The 19,828-nt window shown below is 34.5% G+C and overlaps 2 protein-coding genes and 1 long non-coding RNA gene across 4 annotated transcripts in view; 1 reads left to right on the forward strand and 2 right to left on the reverse strand.

The window, feature by feature from the left end:
- Positions 1-19,828, reverse strand: part of PSMD1 (proteasome 26S subunit, non-ATPase 1) — a 114,571-nt gene that overhangs the window by 52,467 nt on the left and 42,276 nt on the right. The gene's annotated exons all lie outside the window — the stretch shown is intronic.
- Positions 1,163-18,187, forward strand: HTR2B (5-hydroxytryptamine receptor 2B). 2 transcript variants are annotated; one of them, XM_032277941.1, is made up of 4 exons: positions 1,163-1,424; positions 2,256-2,963; positions 12,631-12,831; positions 17,012-18,187. In XM_032277941.1, the coding sequence occupies exons 2-4, from the start codon at positions 2,612-2,614 to the stop codon at positions 17,902-17,904; spliced, it is 1,446 nt and encodes a 481-aa protein (XP_032133832.1). In that variant the 5' UTR covers positions 1,163-1,424; positions 2,256-2,611; the 3' UTR covers positions 17,905-18,187. The 2 variants fall into 2 exon arrangements, with proteins under 2 accessions (XP_032133832.1, XP_032133833.1); XM_032277942.1 differs by lacking the exon at positions 12,631-12,831.
- LOC116551669 lies at positions 8,108-12,637 on the reverse strand. The gene is made up of 2 exons (XR_004269034.1): positions 9,328-12,637; positions 8,108-9,260 (listed from the first exon to the last, which is right to left on the reverse strand). It is a non-coding gene; the product is annotated as an uncharacterized LOC116551669 (long non-coding RNA).

Here is a 19,828-nt window from a genome sequence, read left to right on the forward strand (position 1 = left end):
TTTGTAGAGACAGGGTTTTGCCATGTTGCCCAAGCTGGTTTCTAACTCCTAGACTCAAGGAATCCACCTGTCTGGGTCTCCCAAAGTGCTGGGATTACAAGCATGAGCCACCGAACCTTGCCTTAAAAGATTTTCATATTCCTGACTAGAAATTCTGGTACATTAGAAAACATCTGATTTCTCTTGAATATAATTTCATTTCTTTTCATCTAGAATTCTTCACAAGTATTTTTTCTAATATAGTAAATTTTGAGTTTCAAAAAAAGCAAATACTGAATAAAATCTGAAGTGCTCAGTAGAGCTAAAATGAACTAGGTATTTTCCAATAACATTTAACAAGAGCAAAGTAATACAAATTTGAGACTAGAAAAGGGCACAAATGCCATCACTGATTTATAAGTAATTAATTTAAAAATAGTCATCGACAATGATCTTTTAAAAGGAAACCTTGAGAATGCTGATACTAAGCTGGTCTCTGTTTAGAGAAAACTTAAATAGTGTAACGGTTTTTTTTTTTTTTTTTTTTTTTAAAAGATGGGGTTTCACCATGATGGCCAGGCTGGTCTTGAACTCCTGACCTCAGGTGATACACCCACCTTGGCCTCCCAAAGTGCTAGGATTACAGACATGAGCCACCGTGCCTGGCTAAATAGTGTAACTGTTAAGATCTAAACACCAATTTTCTGAAATAAGGCAAAACCGTATTTTCAATACTTACATTTTCTCCAATGTAAAATCTACAGGGAAAAAAAGCTGTGAGCCACTCCTAAATCCAGAGATCATCTGTTTAAAAATAAGCAGTAAAAAAGTTTCTGCTAAAACCTATGTATACATGTAGAATTCAGGCCTTTCTGTGCTCTTCTTCTATATAAGGTTGCAACCAGAGCAAATTAATGGTGTTCCACAGCAAAGGCAGAAAAATTAGATAAGAACCTGGTTTCCCTGCTACAAGTTAGAACTATAGAAATCACTATAGGCTAAAAGAGCAGAATCTTCATAGAATGAAACATCTAGAATAGATCGATGATATCTTATTTTTTCTTAAATGGGAAAAACAGCTCAGGCGCAATCCCAAAAAAACTATCTTAAGCTAAAATGATCAAGTTTATTACAGTCCCTCTAAATATTAAAGAGAGCTCTTAAAAAATATAACTTGAATAAGGCCCATGAACTGGTTTAACACAGTTAACAGTGGTTTTATGAATCACAATGAATCCTGCTACTCTCTAAAAATGAATATATCAAAGAGGAAATAACTTCCTTGGCATGCTCGCAGCTATACAACGTATTTGTTTCACTGCTTTCAACCGCCTGTGCTGGAGGCTCAGAATAAGTCAATGAGAGGAGGACTTCAGGCACAGCAGCAAGCAAGTCTACTGAACAGATAAGATGACATGCTCGGGAAGGTAACAACAAAGCCAGAGGTAAGTATTTAACAAATACATATGGAATTAATCTAAAGGTTTTTTAGTTTCCTTTTTCTTAAGTTTCAAGAACTCTGATATCATAATCTTTCATCTTTATTCAGTGGTTTAAAAAGCAAAATGAAAAATTTACTAATGCTAAGGGGGAGTTTTTAAAAATGTGATTTGTACATTTGATGAATAAACAAATGGTTTAATCTTCCTTTTGGTTTCCCTTTCTTCTCAAGGCAAATGGGAAGGTTAAAGAAAAAAAAAAAAAACACTACTTAGAAAAAGAGTTCGTTTGAATTTGGCAAATTTAGTGATTAAATTTAGAACACATTTGTTGCAAAAACATACCATGAGAGATGAAATTACTAAGAACAATTATTTGGATCCCAGTAATACCTATTTTTTTCCTTCTCTCAAACTAAAGGAAATCTAAAATGGCATTTATATTAGTACTCACAAAGTTGATCAGACAAAGCCAATTACATATAAGGATTCCTAGCTGGTAAATCGTTTATTTAGACCCTTGTTAGGCTTGGAGTGTTTCTAGGTGGGTGGCCAGTGCATACAGAAAGTTCTATTCTGAACTACTGTGTTTTGACTTTTCTAGTCTGTAAATAAAGGTAAAAAGACATTCAAAGGCAAGGAAACACCTTTTTATTATAACCATTGAAAAATTTAATGTGCCTTCTGTTTTATTAACTGAGAAGTATAGTATTTTTGGAGAATTGGCTGCATTGACACAAATGCACAACAGACTTACTAAGAAGGGAAGGGTTATCAAGTGTTTTTACCACTTTCAGAAATGAATAAAATAATGCAATCTGTGTATTTTGTATCTAGGGGAACCTCTCTGGCATGCAAGTTCAAACACGTCTCTACAACTACGGCAGAAAAAGAGAGAAACTTAAAAAAAAAACCTCCTATTTTTTTCATAGCTATCAGTTTCTTTCAGAGCCTTCCTAAATTTAAGCCTCTAGAAAATATTAAATACTTGGAGATCTTACCTATACACATGGACAGATGTGTTCATGTGCTCATTTTTGAGAACTTGAATTTTTTTTTTAAAGGAAGGTGTTATCTTTGGTTTTGAGTGTTTGGCTGGGTACAATGCTTTAAAAAAAAAACAGATGACCAGCTTAGCTACTGACCATGCTGACCACTGTTCGGAACGGCACTGAATCACAGAAAAACAGCAAATGGGTCTCTCTCATAGAGTGTCTGAACTTCAAAGCACAATTCCTGGGCACATTTTGCAGAGCACCTTTGTTCACTTTATCTCTTCTAACTGGTCTGGATTACAGACAGAATCAATACCGGAAGAAATGAAACTGATTGTTGAGGAACAGGGAAATAAACTGCACTGGGCAGCTCTTCTGATACTCATGGTGATAATACCCACAATTGGTGGAAATACCCTTGTTATTCTGGCTGTTTCACTGGAGAAAAAGCTGCAGTATGCTACTAATTACTTTCTAATGTCCTTGGCGGTGGCTGATTTGCTGGTTGGATTGTTTGTGATGCCAATTGCCCTCTTGACAATAATGTTTGGTAAGTATTTCACTTGTTTGTGCCATCAAACCACAGAACTATGATATGCTATTAGAGAACTGGACACTCATTGAATCTTTATTTTTCTTGAAATAAAAGATGAACTTGGACTATTTAAAGATACGGCAAGTAAACAGTCACTTGTTTTACATCATTTTCTATGGTTGATCATCAGTTTTAAAGAACAAAAAATATTTTTTTGCAAACAACTTTACTCTTTACTCCCTCCTAAGCCATCTAATAAAATCATTTAAAAAGTCATTCAAGTTAGTGATATTTATGGATTCTGAATGTATTATCTACAAATTATAGTGAATAGGCCTATACTTTAACTTTCTACATTGATAACTTTTCCTTAAAGCAATAACTAGGACACTTCTGGGACAGATATGTGCTGGGTTAATGATAAGGTCTTTGAATCACTAAATAAACACTTAAGCCCAATTTAAATCACTAAGCCCCAGTTTAAAATTGGAATTGTTAAAAAACTCTTGTTATATCTCTTAATGTTTGTGTATTATAAACTTGAATACAATTCCTACTTATGTGTCATGTTAAGAAAAATTATGTTTAGTTGCTAAAGAAAATGGTTTGGCTCAGAGTGTCCAAAGAGATGACTCATCTGTTTAACTTTTTTTTATTATATATGGCCATCTGTGCTTGTGATAGACCTCTAAGTAAGTAGATTAAAACCTAGTTATTGTGATAATAAAAAGTATAGCTTGACACTGAAATCTTAGTTTGTTATAATAAAAAAGAATAATAAAATAAATATAAGTAGTTTCAGATTTATGCATATCATCTCTAGTTATAAAATTTGGATAAACACAAATAGTTCTGCTGATGAATTATGAGGGCTCATAGACCCTTGGAATCAGCATTTAAGAGGGTATTTAACTTATTCAATGCTTGATGTAAACTGATATTCCATTCATAAACTGCCTAAAAAAATGATTATTTGTGGCAGATACGGTTTCTTAGATTTACTTATATGAAGATGAAAATATTTTAAATTATAGAAATAAAATTTATTAAACTAGAATCCATATTAGAAGGTAGAAAAATCCCTGCTATTCCAACTATTATACCCAGGTCTTATATGTTACAATTTTATAAGTAATAACAGAAAGATATCTAAAATTATCATCAGATGGTAACAGGTTTAAACCTTCCATTTTAAATCAACATTTACCTGGGCTTTAAAATTAATCAAGAAAAATATGTGGCAGGACAAGCAGTAATGAGTAAGGTTCTACTGCTTTAATTAGACTTTCTAATCATTAACAGTTTTTCTATATCCCTCTCTTTTATAAATTTGTAATCTTTTGAGTAATCTAATGCTACATGAAACCACGGAGGATAATTAAGAAATCTTACCATATATAACTCTATCAAGACAGTTGCAGTTGGGCAAAATAAAAATAAAAAAAGTGAAATCTTGCTATAATAGAGAACATAAAGAACCTTAATTCTGAATAAAGCTTAAAAGAAAGTATTATGTAGAAATATATATGCATATTTGATAGATTGTACACGCATATGATTCCAGTCCTCATCTCCACGTACATAATAGTAGCTTAAGATGTAAAATCATACTCTTCAAATTGTGCTTTGCTTGTCACATAGAAAATGTCAAAATGCTTATTTCAGACTACCATAAAATTTAATGTTGTTGAATACATGAAATTGAAAGAATTATGAAGAAGTGAATTTTAGCTTTAAAATCTTTGAGCCCATAAATATCAAACATCTATTATATGCAAAGTACTATTGTAAGTACTTAAATTATCAGAAAAATAGTTAAGGAATCTTAAAAGGCAAAGTTCCATAGTATTAAACTGAGTTAACAAAATACCAAAACAGATAACAAAGATAATTTTATGTATTCTATAGAAAAATGGGTATCCAGCAGCTGAAAATTTTAAATGCATATTTAAAATGCTGGTACCCCAAGATATTCTTAGCAATACAATTAGCAGAAAACTCAACATATGTTAACATAAAATATGTAAAATGTCTTCATATTTATGTCTTAATTGATATATACTTTAATAGTATTTCACTCTTCCAAATGTTTGTTAATTTTCAAATTTATTTTTATTTATTTATTTTAATAGAGATGGGGTCTTGCTATGTTGCCTAGGCTAGCCTCAAACTCCTGGGTTCAAGCTATCATCTGGCCTCAGCCTCTCAAGTAGCTAGGATTATAGGCACCATGCCTGGCTCATGTTCATTAATTTCTCATTACAAAATAAAATCTTTTATATCCCCAAACGTTTTTACTATCAGAATTAAGTTGTACAGTAGGGTTTGTAGATTTGTTAAAAATGAACAAATCTGGGAACCACTAATACATTATTGCATTATTTATCTAAAGCATAATTCAATTTGTATTAAAAAAAAAAAGTAGGAAAAAAAACACATGTGGCTCTCTCTAACAAGCTTCAAAGGATGAATTCATAAATTGGGAACTGCATGTATTACAAATGGAAACCTGACTTCAAATACTAAGATATTTTTTATAACCTTAAACCTTTTGCAAATCAATGAACACTAAGATTTTTCTAAACGAATGCATTTATAAGAACATATGATACCTTTAAAAGGCAGAATTAGACTTTCACTCTTATTGTAGTGGTAGTCTTCAGGACTTCTAAAGTTTGTACAAACAAGTATTCTGGGTTTTATGATAAAAGATTATCACTATGAGAAATAATTTTAGCTATCTCAGGGAAATTCAATGAAAGTAACACAAAACTTTATACTAGCTAGTATTCTAAGAAAACAAAATTTTAAAAACAAGAGCAGTAAAATGTAAAAGTGGCTCCTGTGTCCTTATACTGAGAGATATTTTATTCAATCACTGATCTGTATAATATTTAATAATACACTGTTTGAATTCCTATTTTGCCAAGATTATGACAACTCAGGCACAACACTGTCTTTCAAATGAGTTGTGCTAGGTCAATTTTTTCTGCCATTTCCTCCTATCTGGGAGCACTGGCCTTGATGATCTTTACAGTTCTAGTTTTTTATTGTCTTGTCCATAATTCAAAAATCCATGATCATAAATCAACAGATTATAATATAAGGATTAAAGATACCTGTTAGAAATACTTGAGCATGAAAACAACATCTTAATGCTGATATAAAAAAGACAGGATGTTCACCATTTAAGAGCTTCTCTGAACCTTTCTTTCTTTTATTTTATAAGTAATTTAAAAAGTAACAAGGGAGGCCAGGCTGGGCACAGTAGCTCACCTGAGGTCAGGAGTCAAGACCAGCCTGGCCAACATGGCAAAAACCTGTCTTTACTAAAAATATAAAAATTAGCCAGGCGTGGTGACACGCACCTGTAGTCCCAGCTACTTGGAGGCCGAGGCAGGAGAATCACTTGAACTGGGAGGCGGAGGCTGCAGTGAGCTGAGATCGTGCCACTGCACTCCAGCCTGGGTAACAGAGCAAGACTCCATCTCAAAAACAAAACAAACAAAACAAAACAAAACAAAATAAACCAGAAAGTAACAGGGGAAAATATGGCATCTGGTAATCCATTGGGCATTACTGGTTTATTTATAATTTTTTTTGTTTTTGAAATGGAGTCTCGTTCTGTTGCCCAGACTGCAGGTATGGCTATGTTCTTGGCTAACTGCAACCTCCGCCTTCCAAGTTCAAGAGATTCTCCTGCCTTAGCCTCCTGAGTAGCTTGGACTACAGGCATATGCAACCATGCCCGGCTAAGTTTTGTATTTTAAGTAGAGACGGGGTTTTGCCACGTTGGCTAGGATCGTCTCAAACTCCTGACCTCAGGTGATCTACGTGCCTTGGCTCCCCAAAGTGTTAAGACTGCAGGTGTGTGAGCCACCGCACTGGGCTATAACTTACGTTTTAATTGATGCCTCATGATCTATAAGTTGAAACAGTATCCGTGGTATAAGTGATAGAGAGTATATACAATGACTGAAAGACTGCTGTTTGGAGCAAGACATCCCAGGGTTTGAATCTTGATTCTCCTGTATTTTATCAAGCAAGTCACTTACTATCTTAGAGTTCAATCACCTTGTCAAGCAGGGCCTAGCATTTTATAAACACCAATAGTAATTGGTAGAGTGCTGCATGCAAATTAAATGTGATTTAGTTGAGATGTAAGTCTAATCAGAGAAGAAACAAATGTATAGCAGTAAAAGAAAAAAGGCAGTTATTTATATATGCAGTAAAATGTTAATCTACCCAATTCTGAAATGGGGGGAAAAAAGCAATTAATTAAAGGTGCTTCTTGTTGTAAAGAAGAAATTTAAAAAACCAGGAAAAAACTGTGTAAGTATTAAGTTGCTTAAAACGTTTAAAACACTATCATATTAGACATAGAACCCCCAGATAACTCATATGCTCAAACATAGTAAAAAAAGTAAAAAACGAAACAAACTTTTAAACAATAATTTGAACTGAACTATGTCTTTCTTTTCTGGAAGATAAAGACAGAGGCATTAGAATTTCTGAGATAAATGTATATTTGAAAATTAAGGTTTTTTTGGACATAAGAACTATTTATAATTTGTCCTGTTGCATAAGTTCATGAACTGAGTAACTCTGTAAACTCTATAGGCACAGCCCTCTTGGAATGCCTTTAAAAACAGTCTTTTCCATACTCCGAAGGGAATTATTTTATGTCCTAGATTTATGGATTGATGCTAGTTATTTTCTGGACAAATGATGTAACCTGACTTTCCAAACTAAAAAGTTGCCCGAAGGCAACTTTAAGCAGGTTTCAGATAAAATAAGTCTACCTATCAAGACATGGAGTTTCTAGTAAAAATCCTCAGGTTATTTTTTACTAATTTAAAAGAAAGCAAAAACCACCAAGAAAATACCAAAACCAAACAAAAAATCCAGGTATGGCACAACTGCAACACATACAGGTTATTTTCCTGTGCCATATATAAAACAAACAGCAGTTAAATTTGACGTTAGTAAAAAACATACTTTTATGACAAATTTAATCCAAAGTTAAATAGAGTTAAACATGTTCTCAGCCCATCCTCCTTCACCCCTTGAAAGTACAGCTTAAAGTTTTAAGCTGGATCAGATGCATGCACTTTTACTACAGCAGGCAGAAAGACAAACACAATTATTTTATACTGATGATTTGGCTTATTGTTTCTATGCAGGAGTGTTTTCATGGTTGAGTTAGTTGGCTAGTTTCTGTTAAACAATAGTAATAAGCATTAACATTTGAGTGTTTTCTTTTTGTCAGGAACTGTTCTAAACACTTCACATGTATTTAATTGCTATCGATAAAAACCCTAACAAAGCAATCCTATAAAACAGGCACTATTATCCTCATTTTACAGAGGACAGAGAAACAAAGTGGTAAGTAATCTGTTCAAGATTACAAAGTAATTGGCAGACATGATTTAAACCCAGGAGGATTGATTCTAGAATTCACACTCTTAACCTCTATTACTCTGCTTTCTCAAATGCCAATGAGAAAGTCGACCAGCCAAAACTGTCATATTTGGCATACTGAACTAATATGATATCTTAAATAACCCCATGTAACTATTAAGAGGACACAGAATATTTTTCCTCCCTAAGGACATGGCAGAACTCAGTATTCTTTTCAGTTAAACTTATATTTCATATTAAGTGGAAAAGAATACTTGAGTGTCAACCTATACTTGTACAAATCCTTCAGATGACTGCAAGATCTCTTTTCTGTGGAAGGTATTAGGCCTAGGCCCACACTTATGAAGTTGTTGAACCTCGTCTGGGAGACAAATACAAATTTATATAACTGGATGACAATTCCCACCATCACTTATGTATGGCAATATTTAAAGTGTAGTCTTTATTTTAAACAATAAAATATTGTGCTATGGATATTTAGATAATTAAACAATTGTCTATAAGCCAAGATCCACCTAGGACTTGTTTTGTTGCCTTAATATTCAGTCTGTAATTATTTCAGGCATTCACAGAAATGCCATTATTCTTTCTTAATTTTAATGAGTCTAATTTAGAGCCCTAGAAGAACAGTAATTAATTTAGTTCAAGAATCTGGTAACTTGTTTCCCTCAGACTGACTCTTAAATACACTTTTCTTTCTTTCTTCTTTCTATTTAAATATGTAACTGTTTCACTTGGTTATTTCAAACTTTAAATGTCTTAAGTCCTTTTGAAAATACATTGGACAGAATACACTATAACAAATAAATGTAATTATAAATTCTTAAAACCAAAACTCCTAATAAAAACATAAAAGTTTTGAAATAAAGTATTTCACCATACCAACTTAACCTTTTTTTTTTTTTTTTTTTTTTTTAAGACGGAGTTTCGCTCTTTTTACCCAGGCTGGAGACTTAACCTTTAATTATGTTATTCTAAATAGAAACTTTCCTGATTTTGAGCTAACCAAACTAATATTAACTAAAACAGTTTTAGAATGAAAGTCTCTACATTAGAAAAAGTCCCTTTATAAAACGAGCATGTCTAGAACTGTTTTTGATGTCTATAAATTCTTAGATTACCCAAATCTATTAGGCATTTATAAAAGCCTCTTTTTCTTTTTCGCATTGTATATAGGGTTTCTATTAATTTAATGCAGTTTTTTTTCTTTTATGTTAGTTTCATAAAAACTATGCACCAGTGGTTCATGAAACTTGAAATCAGAAAGGCTTGGAATTGTAAAGATTCATCTCTCTTAATCTTTAATTTCGGTCTCATTCTTTCTTACAGAAAATTCTCTATCACATCTCAATATTTCTGTTAACAATAAAGCACTGACTGTAATAAGAAAATTCTAGTGAATTTTAAGTGAGAATGAGTTGATAAATTCTTTGTTTAAAGTGAGGCTAACAGGGCTTGATAGGCTTATTTAAATCAGCAGCAAAAAAGCTTTAGCCCACAATTGGAGAACGTGGATCAGATGATCAAATTCCAAAGACAGGTACTTTTTATATAAGAGTTTTCTTATGACTTACTCCTTATGGCTACTAGATTTATGACTAGAATTTTCCAAACCTTAATCTTCAGAAGTACAATCCATAATTAGAATAGCTAAATAGGCAGGTTTAAATAGTTGGCAAACCATTTTAAGATGTTACAGAGAGCATGGACTTAAAGGAAGGAAACCTAAGATACAACACAATAATTTACCTGCCTTTTAAACCTAAGATACAACAAAATAATTATCTGCCTTTTAAATCTTTAATCCTTAAGATACAACACAAGAATTACCTGCCTTTTAAATCCTCAATATCTCTGATTATAGCTCTAGACGAGTATTGTTCTACCACCCTACTTACAGTCCTAAATCTAGAACTTCAGGTCAGTTTAGAATGTAACCTCACTTTAAGTAGTTTCCACTGCAAACTCTATGATGATTCTTTTCACTCAGACTGTTAGTTTGCTTTAAAGTTGCCTGTGTCCAAGGTCCTTTTCCACTAAATGACAGAAAATCTGAATGCTACAGCTAAGAGGGAGAAAATCCAATTGATTAGGTTTTCTCCAAACACCAGTTTCTCTGCCTTCATTTACTTTGAGAGGCCTCCCATTAGTTCCTTTCTACGAGACATTCTGAGTGCCCATAACACTACAACAGCAAACTTAGGTGCATCTTTTAAGACTCAGGCACAACCCTTCCTAGAAAGTCTTCCAAAGCACTGCTTCTCAAATGTTAATTTGCATACGAATCACCTGGAAACCTTGTTTAACTGCAGAGTCTGATACATTAGGTCTGAGATGAGACCCAAGAACCTGTATATCTTAGAAGTACCCAGGTAATGCCGATCCTCATTCTCAATCTTAAGAGCAAACTCTGAGTGGCAGTTCTAAAGAACACTTTAAAATAATACTAAAATTTCGATTAATAAATGCCTCCCCTCCTTACCCTTATATTCAGACTTAATTATACCTGAATTTACTCATCTGCAAGATCAACAATACTCTCTAATGTTCCTTCCAGTTCAATAAATCTGTAATTTACCACCTCTATCCCTTTTACCCCCAATTCAACAAGCAGGCAAAGTTTCTTCACAGCAATTTACTGAAGAGTATGAATGACCCCTTCCACCTGATGCTTTAATCCCTTTTTAAGAAGCTGCTGAACATGGAACTAAGCCCCAATCATTTATTCTTTTTGAGTAAAAGTTTGTGCTGATTTTGTTAGTTTGTTCCTAGGAAGAAATATTTTAATATTCTTATTCAGAATGCCACCTACCAACTATGGAAACAGAAAGAACCAAAAAGTGGATGTATCAGCCTTGATACCTTTTGGACACTTTGTGAAGTGCCCAAATACTTTTCACTGAAATCCTACTTGACTTAAGAAAAATCTCCTACTTGATGCTTGAAAATAATATGGCCAAGTCTATCTAAAAACTCTGCCCTTAAATTATGGTATTTTTTTTGCTCTGAGATTTTAATCTCTCTCCTTAAATTTAAACAGTTCCTTAAATTTAAACAGTTCATAATAGAAGGGTCACTTGATGTTCTGCAATCCTGAGATGATTATCCTGGTTTTCCTTCAATTATGGCAATCACTTTATACCTGCCAAAGTCAGATATACTTACAATAGCCAGAAAAAAAGTAGATTATATTTTATCAGTGGACATATAACAATCTAATCCTAAAAGAGACTTAAATAATCTCACATACATGACATTTGTTCTCTACAGGAGTTAAATTTGATTCTAATGGAAATATTCTCAGGGGAATTATAAAATTTTAGTTGTTTTGAAACTGTAAACAAGTAAGTGGTGGGTGTAGATATAATGTATAACATATTAAATTCACATACGTATGGCCATCTGTGTAAGCAAATTTATTAGAAAACTATGAAGAACATTCAGTATCACATCCAAACCTGAGAATTTTTTTAAGGTTAATGTTTCTGAAGTGCTTAAGACTATATGAGGTACACGGGGTTTTGTAATAGTTTGTTAAATTAAGTACTATGTCTAACCCTGAGATTTTCTTTTTAAACAAAAAGTCTGTACTAATTATTACATCTCCAGTTTTTGGAGTGAATGACGGAGTATGAAGGGGAAACAATCTACTTTTTTCAGGATAATCTGAAGCCATTCCTTTTGCAATCTTTATTCAAAAACTATTTCTGCCAAAAAATCATTCCACTATTTCACCAAACTAGAGTATGCTATAAACAAGGATCTTGCTGCTAGTTATTGCTAGAAGTGGGCCTAAAGCCCAGGTGCCACAGAGACTCCCATTCTAATATGCTTTTTGTTATACTACTTCCTCTATATGGTAAAATGTTTTCTTTTTATACAACAGCAACTTAATAAATTTTATTTAAATACCAAAGTTAAGTTTTAGTCACAATACTACATAAATTTCAAAAAGATCACAAATGGAATGGACAAAAGAGCAAAAGGTCAAAAAAAATGCTAAAAATGTTAAACTGCTGCTGACTTAGAAAAAGGGTGTAATTATACAAAATAGAAAATGTATTTAAGAGTTACCATCCACAGAAATATTGTATTTAATGTTGTCTCCATTATCTAAAGTTAAGCATCATCTTATGGAGGTTAAGTTATAAAATTTCAGATGAGTAACAAAAAAGACAAAAGATACATCACCTGAAAAACTGTAGACTGAAGGTTGCCATTTTACAGGAGAAAATGCTTGTCTTGTTTTTGTTTCTTTCAGAGGCTATGTGGCCCCTCCCACTTGTTCTATGTCCTGCCTGGTTATTTCTCGACGTTCTCTTTTCAACTGCATCCATCATGCATCTCTGTGCCATTTCAGTGGATCGTTATATAGCCATCAAAAAGCCAATCCAGGCCAATCAATGTAACTCACGGGCTACTGCATTCATCAAGATTACAGTGGTGTGGTTAATTTCAATAGGTACGTAGAGAATGCTAGATTGTGGGTGGCATACACAGTCTTTGGTTCTACTTGGTTAGAATACCAGTTGTGGTAGGCAACGAAACTCAGAATGAGAGGTCAAGGCAGCCTACTGATTATTAACATAAGCTCCTTATGTCACTGCATTTATCATACAGCTTCTAAACCATACTATTGGTAAAAAGTGTGAAGAGGAACAAAACTCATGTCCTCAGAAAGAACCATCTGCACAGTGTTTATTGAGATTTCTTTCTGCTTGGATTTCTGTATGCAGAAAGACTACGTTTGAGAACAGTTTTCATACTTGCCAACAGACAATTATGGTCTAGCTAGTATTAGGAATCCTATAATTACACTAAAATAACAAGAAATGAAATGTACCTTAAATCACATTTTAAAAGATTAACAAAAAAAAAACCCCACAAAAAAACAAAAATAACAACTCAAACATTTTGTAGGCAGCTATCAAAGAACACAAATTCATCTCGGAAGCCAATATTTCAGTACCTATGTGTACAGATGGAAGACAGTTAAACATCTGCTTAAGTGGTTTTTTTTGTTCCTTTTTTGGAGACAGGGTCTCACTTTGTCACCCAGGCTAGAGTGCAGTGGCACAATCATGGTTCACTGCAGCCTTGACTTCCTGGGCTCAAGCGATCGTCCCCCCTCAGCCTCCCAAATAGCTGGGACTATAGGCGCATACCACTACGCCTAGCTAATTTTTGTATTTTTGGTAGAGATGGGGTTTTGTCATGCTGCTCAGACTGGTCTCAAACTCCTGAGCTCTGGTGATCTGCCGCCCCAGCCTCCCAAAGCGCTGGGATTATAGGCGTGAGCCACAGTGTGTGTTTTGAAAAGTTTAATTGAAAGTTTTAAGAGAGATGCAAAGAAAACATAGTATACTGTTATTCAGAAATGATTTATAAAAAGAAATCCTTTTTCTTCTAAATAGTCTTATAGCCCTGTACTCATCTATAATACTCAAAGCTGTACTTATCATGAAGTATGCATAAATCATTCAAAGCTCTTACATGTTAGTATCAGAAAAACAAACAGATTTGCAAAAATTACAATAATCTGACCACCAGACTCACTTCTTCCTTCTAAAAATATTTCAAAGAGGCAAAAAGTTAAGAGACCTGGTATACTTAAATTACTTCTCCCTAATCTGAGTAGGAGCACTGAGGCAAAAACAGCAAGAAAGCAAAACAAGGAAATTGACCTTTATATTCCTGAAATGATGACATAAGGGCTGAACCTCTGAAAAAGTTTGGAGGTAAAAGCAAGCTGTGTTATTCCTCTGGTGTGGGAAGAAAGCAGGGTCAATAAAAAGTCTATTCAGAATGAAGAGATATGAAAACAGTAGAAAAGGCTAGTTTAGTGGGCAGAGGCCAACAGAGTAGAACCAGTCCTCCAAAAGCAGCTCCAGAAAGGGAACATTTAATTGTCACAATGGGTGACAATTAAAATTTGAAGCGGAGAGGAGGAAAACTATAATAAAGTCACTTATGCCAAATGACTCACATTTGGTAAGCTCACTACAATGAGGGAGAGGGAAAGGGAGAGTGTGAGGTATGTGTATATTTGGATGGGGTAGGAGAGTAGGACAGAGAAAGGCGAAAAAAAATCAAAGACATGGATCCTTAAGAAGAATTAAAATATTTGAAACTGTGAAATATGATCAAGCTAATAAGGTAAGCAGCCTGCTGGTATAAATGGTATCTAAATTAAGGCTGGATACCATCAATTTATAAATTGACCAAAATTTTATTGAGTGTTTATAATGTGCTAGGTACAAAGAATACACAGATGATCAAGAAAAAGAATCTTTGCACTCAAGAAAGGCAGATATATAAACAAATTACACTAATACAAAGTGATTAGTGGTGCAGGAGAAAAAAGGAATCAAAGGAAGACTCATAATATATAGATTTAGAAATCCACTTCTTCCTTTTATAGGTAAGAAAAAAGAAATCTAGAGGTTTTAATTGGTTGGCTTAAGAACTTACAGCTTTTCAGCACCAAGGCCAAGATCAATGCTCCTTCACTTCATTGCACTTTGTCTTGTAGAACCAATCACAAATTAGTGACTTTGAAAAAATGAAAATGCAGATGACAATAAGTTCAGTTTTGAAATTCTACACAGTGCTGAAGAGAGCTCACTCTCTTCTTTTGGATTTACAGTTATCCTAGGTAATACTGGGCAACAGAAAGTATAATAATATAACATGGTAAGCGCATAAAAAGTACCAGTGACAACTTCTACAGTTATTGACCAGCAAGCTGGATAGGAAGGTAATGTGAGCCTTGATGGGGAGAAATTAATAGAATGTGAAAATTGAGACGAATGAATGAATTAGAGGTAAAAACAGTAAACAGAAGTTCTCTAGGAGTGAAAGGCAGCAGGACAAGGAAGGGAAGTATTAGAGTTCATAATCTTAGATATGGGATTATTTTAAGTAGACCTGTGGATGGCTTTAGTGCAAACAATAATAATTAAGAGTCAAAGAGTTCAAGAAATATAAAATTAAGGTCTTAGTCATCAATAGGATGAAGTTGTGGAAGATGCTGGCACTGGAGCAGTAGAGAGAAGACTATAGCAGGTACTGAAGCCACTAATAGAGATGAACAAATGTGTGGAGGTTAACAGAAGAGCAGGATGGAGAGGACAGTATAAGTAGAAAAACTTCAAAACCAAGTGTTTTGGGGGAGAAAGAAACAGTGGGATGATGATCTGAAAGTAACAGGGTAAAGCAGGGGTCAGCAAACTTTTTCTATGAAGGGTAAGACAGGAAATATTTTGGGCTTGCAGGGCATATATGGTTTCTGTCACAGCTTCTCCAGTCTGCTGCAGCAGAACAAAAGTAGCCACAGACAATACGTTATTAACAAATGGGAGTGGCAGTGTGCCAATAAAACTTTTACAAAAATAGAATGTGGGCCAATGACTGTCAAACTGTAGTATAATGACCCCTGGTGCAGAACAAGTATACAGAATCCTCTTTCTGGTGGTGTACATGAGGAAAAGTAGAGAAAGTAATGACCTCTGTTAGGAAGGGTTTGAGGAACATGTTATTGTCAATGGCTCTTCAGCTACCATAAAAAGGGTGTGTAGAGGAGGGGTACTCTGTGATTCATAAAACAACACAAGGATTCCAGAGGTTTCTAAAGATCAATTAATTCAGACATTTAAAAATTATCTGCTGTTTCAAAGGAAAAGGATTCAAGTTAACACTTGTATTATTTGTCCTTCTAATAAACTACTTCACTAAGCAACATTATATTTAGATACTTCATGCTATTTAAAGATCAGAAAATTAACATGACGTATATTTCTTTCCTATGTCCTAGAAGAATTCTTTTTTTTTTTGAGACAGTCTCACTCTGTTGCTAAGCGTGGAGGACAGCCGTGTGATCTCAGCTCACTGCAACGTTGGCCTCCAGGGTTCCGGTGATTTTCACCTTAGCCTCCCAAGTAGCTGGGACTACAGGCATGTGCCACCATGCCTGGCTAATTTTCGTTGTATTTTTAGTAGAGATGGGGTTTCGCCATGTTAGCCAGGCTAGTCTCAAACTCCTGACCTCAAGGGATCTACCCTCCATGGCCTCCCAAAGTGCTGGGATTACAGGCGTGAGCCACTGTGCCCAGGCTTCTACATCACGATTCACACACACTCAAATTTTTAAGTAGTACTTTAAATAAACTTAGTTTTCCCTAAGAAGTTAGATGAAAGGATTAAAAGACATTCACACATACCAAAAGGTAAAACTGTTAAATGAAACTGTAACCTCAAAGATAAAATAAAGATACTGAATAAATGTACTCTGAAGTCCCTCTAGATCAACTACACTGGATATTAAGAAAAAAGCAGTTTCTCTTCTGAATTTCTCTTCCTTAATCTGAGATAGCTTAAAAAACAAAAATAGATTATGAGAAATGTAGAATAAATGAAGACATTCTCCACCATATCATGGATATACTACAGCTTTGGGGGGGCTTAGGTTCTGTTTGTGAAATCTTCACTGATGAATGCTTTGACAAATCCTGCATTGTGGGTCCCAGGTATTACAATGCACTAACAAGTATAAAGTTTTAAGGATGAATCTAAAAGGATCTAATCTTAAGAGTGCATACAGGTCATAAAAATGACTTCGTTTATCCTGTTTTCCTCTTCCTTAGGCATTGCCATTCCTGTCCCTATTAAAGGGATAGAGACTGATGTGGATAACCCAAACAATATCACTTGTGTGCTGACAAAGGAACGTTTTGGCAATTTCATGCTCTTTGGCTCACTGGCTGCCTTCTTTACACCTCTTGCGATTATGATTGTCACCTACTTTCTCACTATCCATGCTTTACAGAAGAAAGCTTACTTGGTCAAAAACAAGCCACCTCAACGCCTAACATGGTTGACCGTGTCTACAGTTTTCCAAAGGGATGAAACACCTTGCTCATCACCTGAAAAGGTGGCAATGTTGGATGGTTCTCGGAAGGACAAGGCTCTGCCCAACTCAAGTGATGAAATTCTTATGCGAAGAATGTCTACAATTGGAAAAAAGTCAGTGCAGACCATTTCCAATGAAAAGAGAGCCTCAAAAGTCCTAGGGATTGTGTTTTTCCTCTTTTTGCTTATGTGGTGTCCCTTCTTTATTACAAATGTAACTTTAGTTTTATGTGATTCCTGTAACCAAACTACTCTCCAAATGCTCCTAGAGATATTTGTGTGGATAGGCTATGTTTCCTCAGGAGTGAATCCTTTGGTCTACACCCTCTTCAACAAGACATTTCGGGATGCGTTTGGCCGATACATCACCTGCAATTACCGAGCCACAAAATCAGTAAAAGCTCTTAGAAAACACTCTGGTAAAATCTACTTCCAGAATCCAATGGCAGAGAACTCTAAGTTTTTTAAGAAACATGGAATTCGAAATGGGATTAATCCTGCCATGTACCAGAGTCCAATGAGGCTCCGAAGTTCAACCATTCAGTCTTCATCAATCATACTATTAGATACACTTCTCCTCACTGAAAATGAAGGTGACAAAACTGAGGAGCAAGTTAGTTATGTATAGCAGAACTGGCACAGCTGTCATCAAACACGATGAGTAAGATGATAAATGAGATGTAAACGCACCAAGAATATATTATATAAAGAATTTTATGTCATATATCAAATCATCTCTTTAACCTAAGAGTTAAGTATTGAGAATATCCAGTTTTCCTCATTCAGACAAGATTATTCCATGAGGAAAATAATTTTATATAGCTACAAATGAAAACAATCCAGCACTCTGGTTAAATGTTAAGGTATTCAAATGAAATAAAATCAAATCAATAAATTACAGGCTTTAAAAAAAAAACTATCATCATAAAATTTATTCAGTTCCTAATTATATGCAAAGTTGTGCTAAGAATGAAATAAAACAAAACATTAGCCTTGCCTTCCAGGCCTTAAAAGCGTAAAGCATGGGACAGAACAAAAGGAACACAGAGCTAAAAATAAGCGCACAAAACAGTGATCACACCAGGAGGTGAGTTAAGATTGCCATTTATAGTCTGATTTAGTTGAATGTAGTCATAATTTTCCTTTGATCAGGAAACTGTCTTGATGGAAGGGATAGAGAGGATAGTAGCTGGATATCACACAAAATAAAAGGAACTTGGAACTGTTAAAAGGCTGATATTGGGCATCTACTCAGCACAGGTAGGTCTACTGGAGAAGGAGGAAAAAGCAAATAAAATAGCTCTTGGGTACCTGAATCATATTATCGTCCTTAAAGATATTAATTAACACGCACAAGCATGGGACCTTAATCAGGGATACAAACTGTAAGTAAGATCATGCCTGCCCATCTATGCTTGTTCAGTGACTCAAGTGAACTTCCACCACAAAATTTTTTGTTCACCCTTTCAGTATTTATTTTGCACAGTTAGACCTGAGAATGAGTTCAACCTGTGCCACTTACCAGACAGCTGATTACATTTAGAAAAAATACTTAATTTCTTCAAGCCCCAGTATTTTCATATACATTTTATACAATTCTTATGAGGATGAGTACATAGTAGGCACTAAGTAAATGGTAGAAAATTCAATCTACTTTTGATATATATTTTAATGCTCCTGCTGTAAGTGCAAATTTAGGCTACAGAGTCTGCAGTGAACATAGTTCATACCTTAGCTATTCCTTTTCAGGTTCACCAATACTTGTGCCTCAACCTATAACTCTATTGCTGTCCTTCTGCAGGCAACTCATTTTAGGATAATTACCTCAATAAATGTATTGGCTACGAAGAATCTTAGCGTTAAGTGAACGAGGCATATATTCTCACAGCAGCAGAATCCTTAGCTAGAATATGGCTCTAATACATAAGTCCTGATCTGTTATGATTCCTTACTGGCTATATATAATCTGCTAGGAAGAGTACATCGTACAAATTTAATTCCTAAACCATCAAACCTTTAGGCACGTTTCATTATTAGTGTAAGATTTTTCAGCAGTATAGGGGTGGTTATCTCACATAAGAGGCAAAATAATTTACATTCCTTAAAAAATCATTTTCTATTTTGGTTTTTGGTTCTGATCTCTGACAAACTTGGTGTATTTTAAGATTTATAGTCTTCCCAAGGTATGTGAGATTAAGTTTTCAGTTATCACAATGATGGTATTCCGAATTCTGTATTTTATGCATCTGAAGGCATACATAATTGTTTCAGGAAATCTATATACAAGAGTTGGCAGGCAATCACATTGCCAAAGCTCTACCTATAGACAACAATCTAGATCAAAAGAATTATCTTCCCACATGCTTTGTATTGCCTCCAAATTTGTGCACCTAAACATATGCACACCTACAGAATTAGCCACAGTACCTATAAACTATTTAGTGTCAAATCCTTAAGAAAAATTTCCTTGCTTACAATTTTTTTTTTTTTTTTTTTTGAGATCGGATTCTTACTCTGTTACCCAGGATGGAGTGCAGTGGCGTGATCTTGGG

This window comes from Sapajus apella, unplaced genomic scaffold (genome assembly GCF_009761245.1).
Source record: "Sapajus apella isolate SASKATOON/1434 unplaced genomic scaffold, GSC_monkey_1.0 scaffold10, whole genome shotgun sequence".
Lineage (NCBI taxonomy): Eukaryota > Metazoa > Chordata > Mammalia > Primates > Cebidae > Sapajus > Sapajus apella.

What these genes read in the sequence shown, in the direction of transcription:
- HTR2B (XM_032277941.1), top strand. Translation starts at nt 2,612, where the DNA reads ATGGGTCTCTCTCATAGAGTGTCTGAACTTCAAAGCACAATTCCTGGG. An exon ending in CCTCTTGACAATAATGTTTG is followed by an intron (nt 2,964 to 12,630) that starts GTAAGTATTTCA and finishes TGTTTCTTTCAG; the next exon opens with AGGCTATGTGGCCCCTCCCA. An exon ending in GGTGTGGTTAATTTCAATAG is followed by an intron (nt 12,832 to 17,011) that starts GTACGTAGAGAA and finishes CCTCTTCCTTAG; the next exon opens with GCATTGCCATTCCTGTCCCT.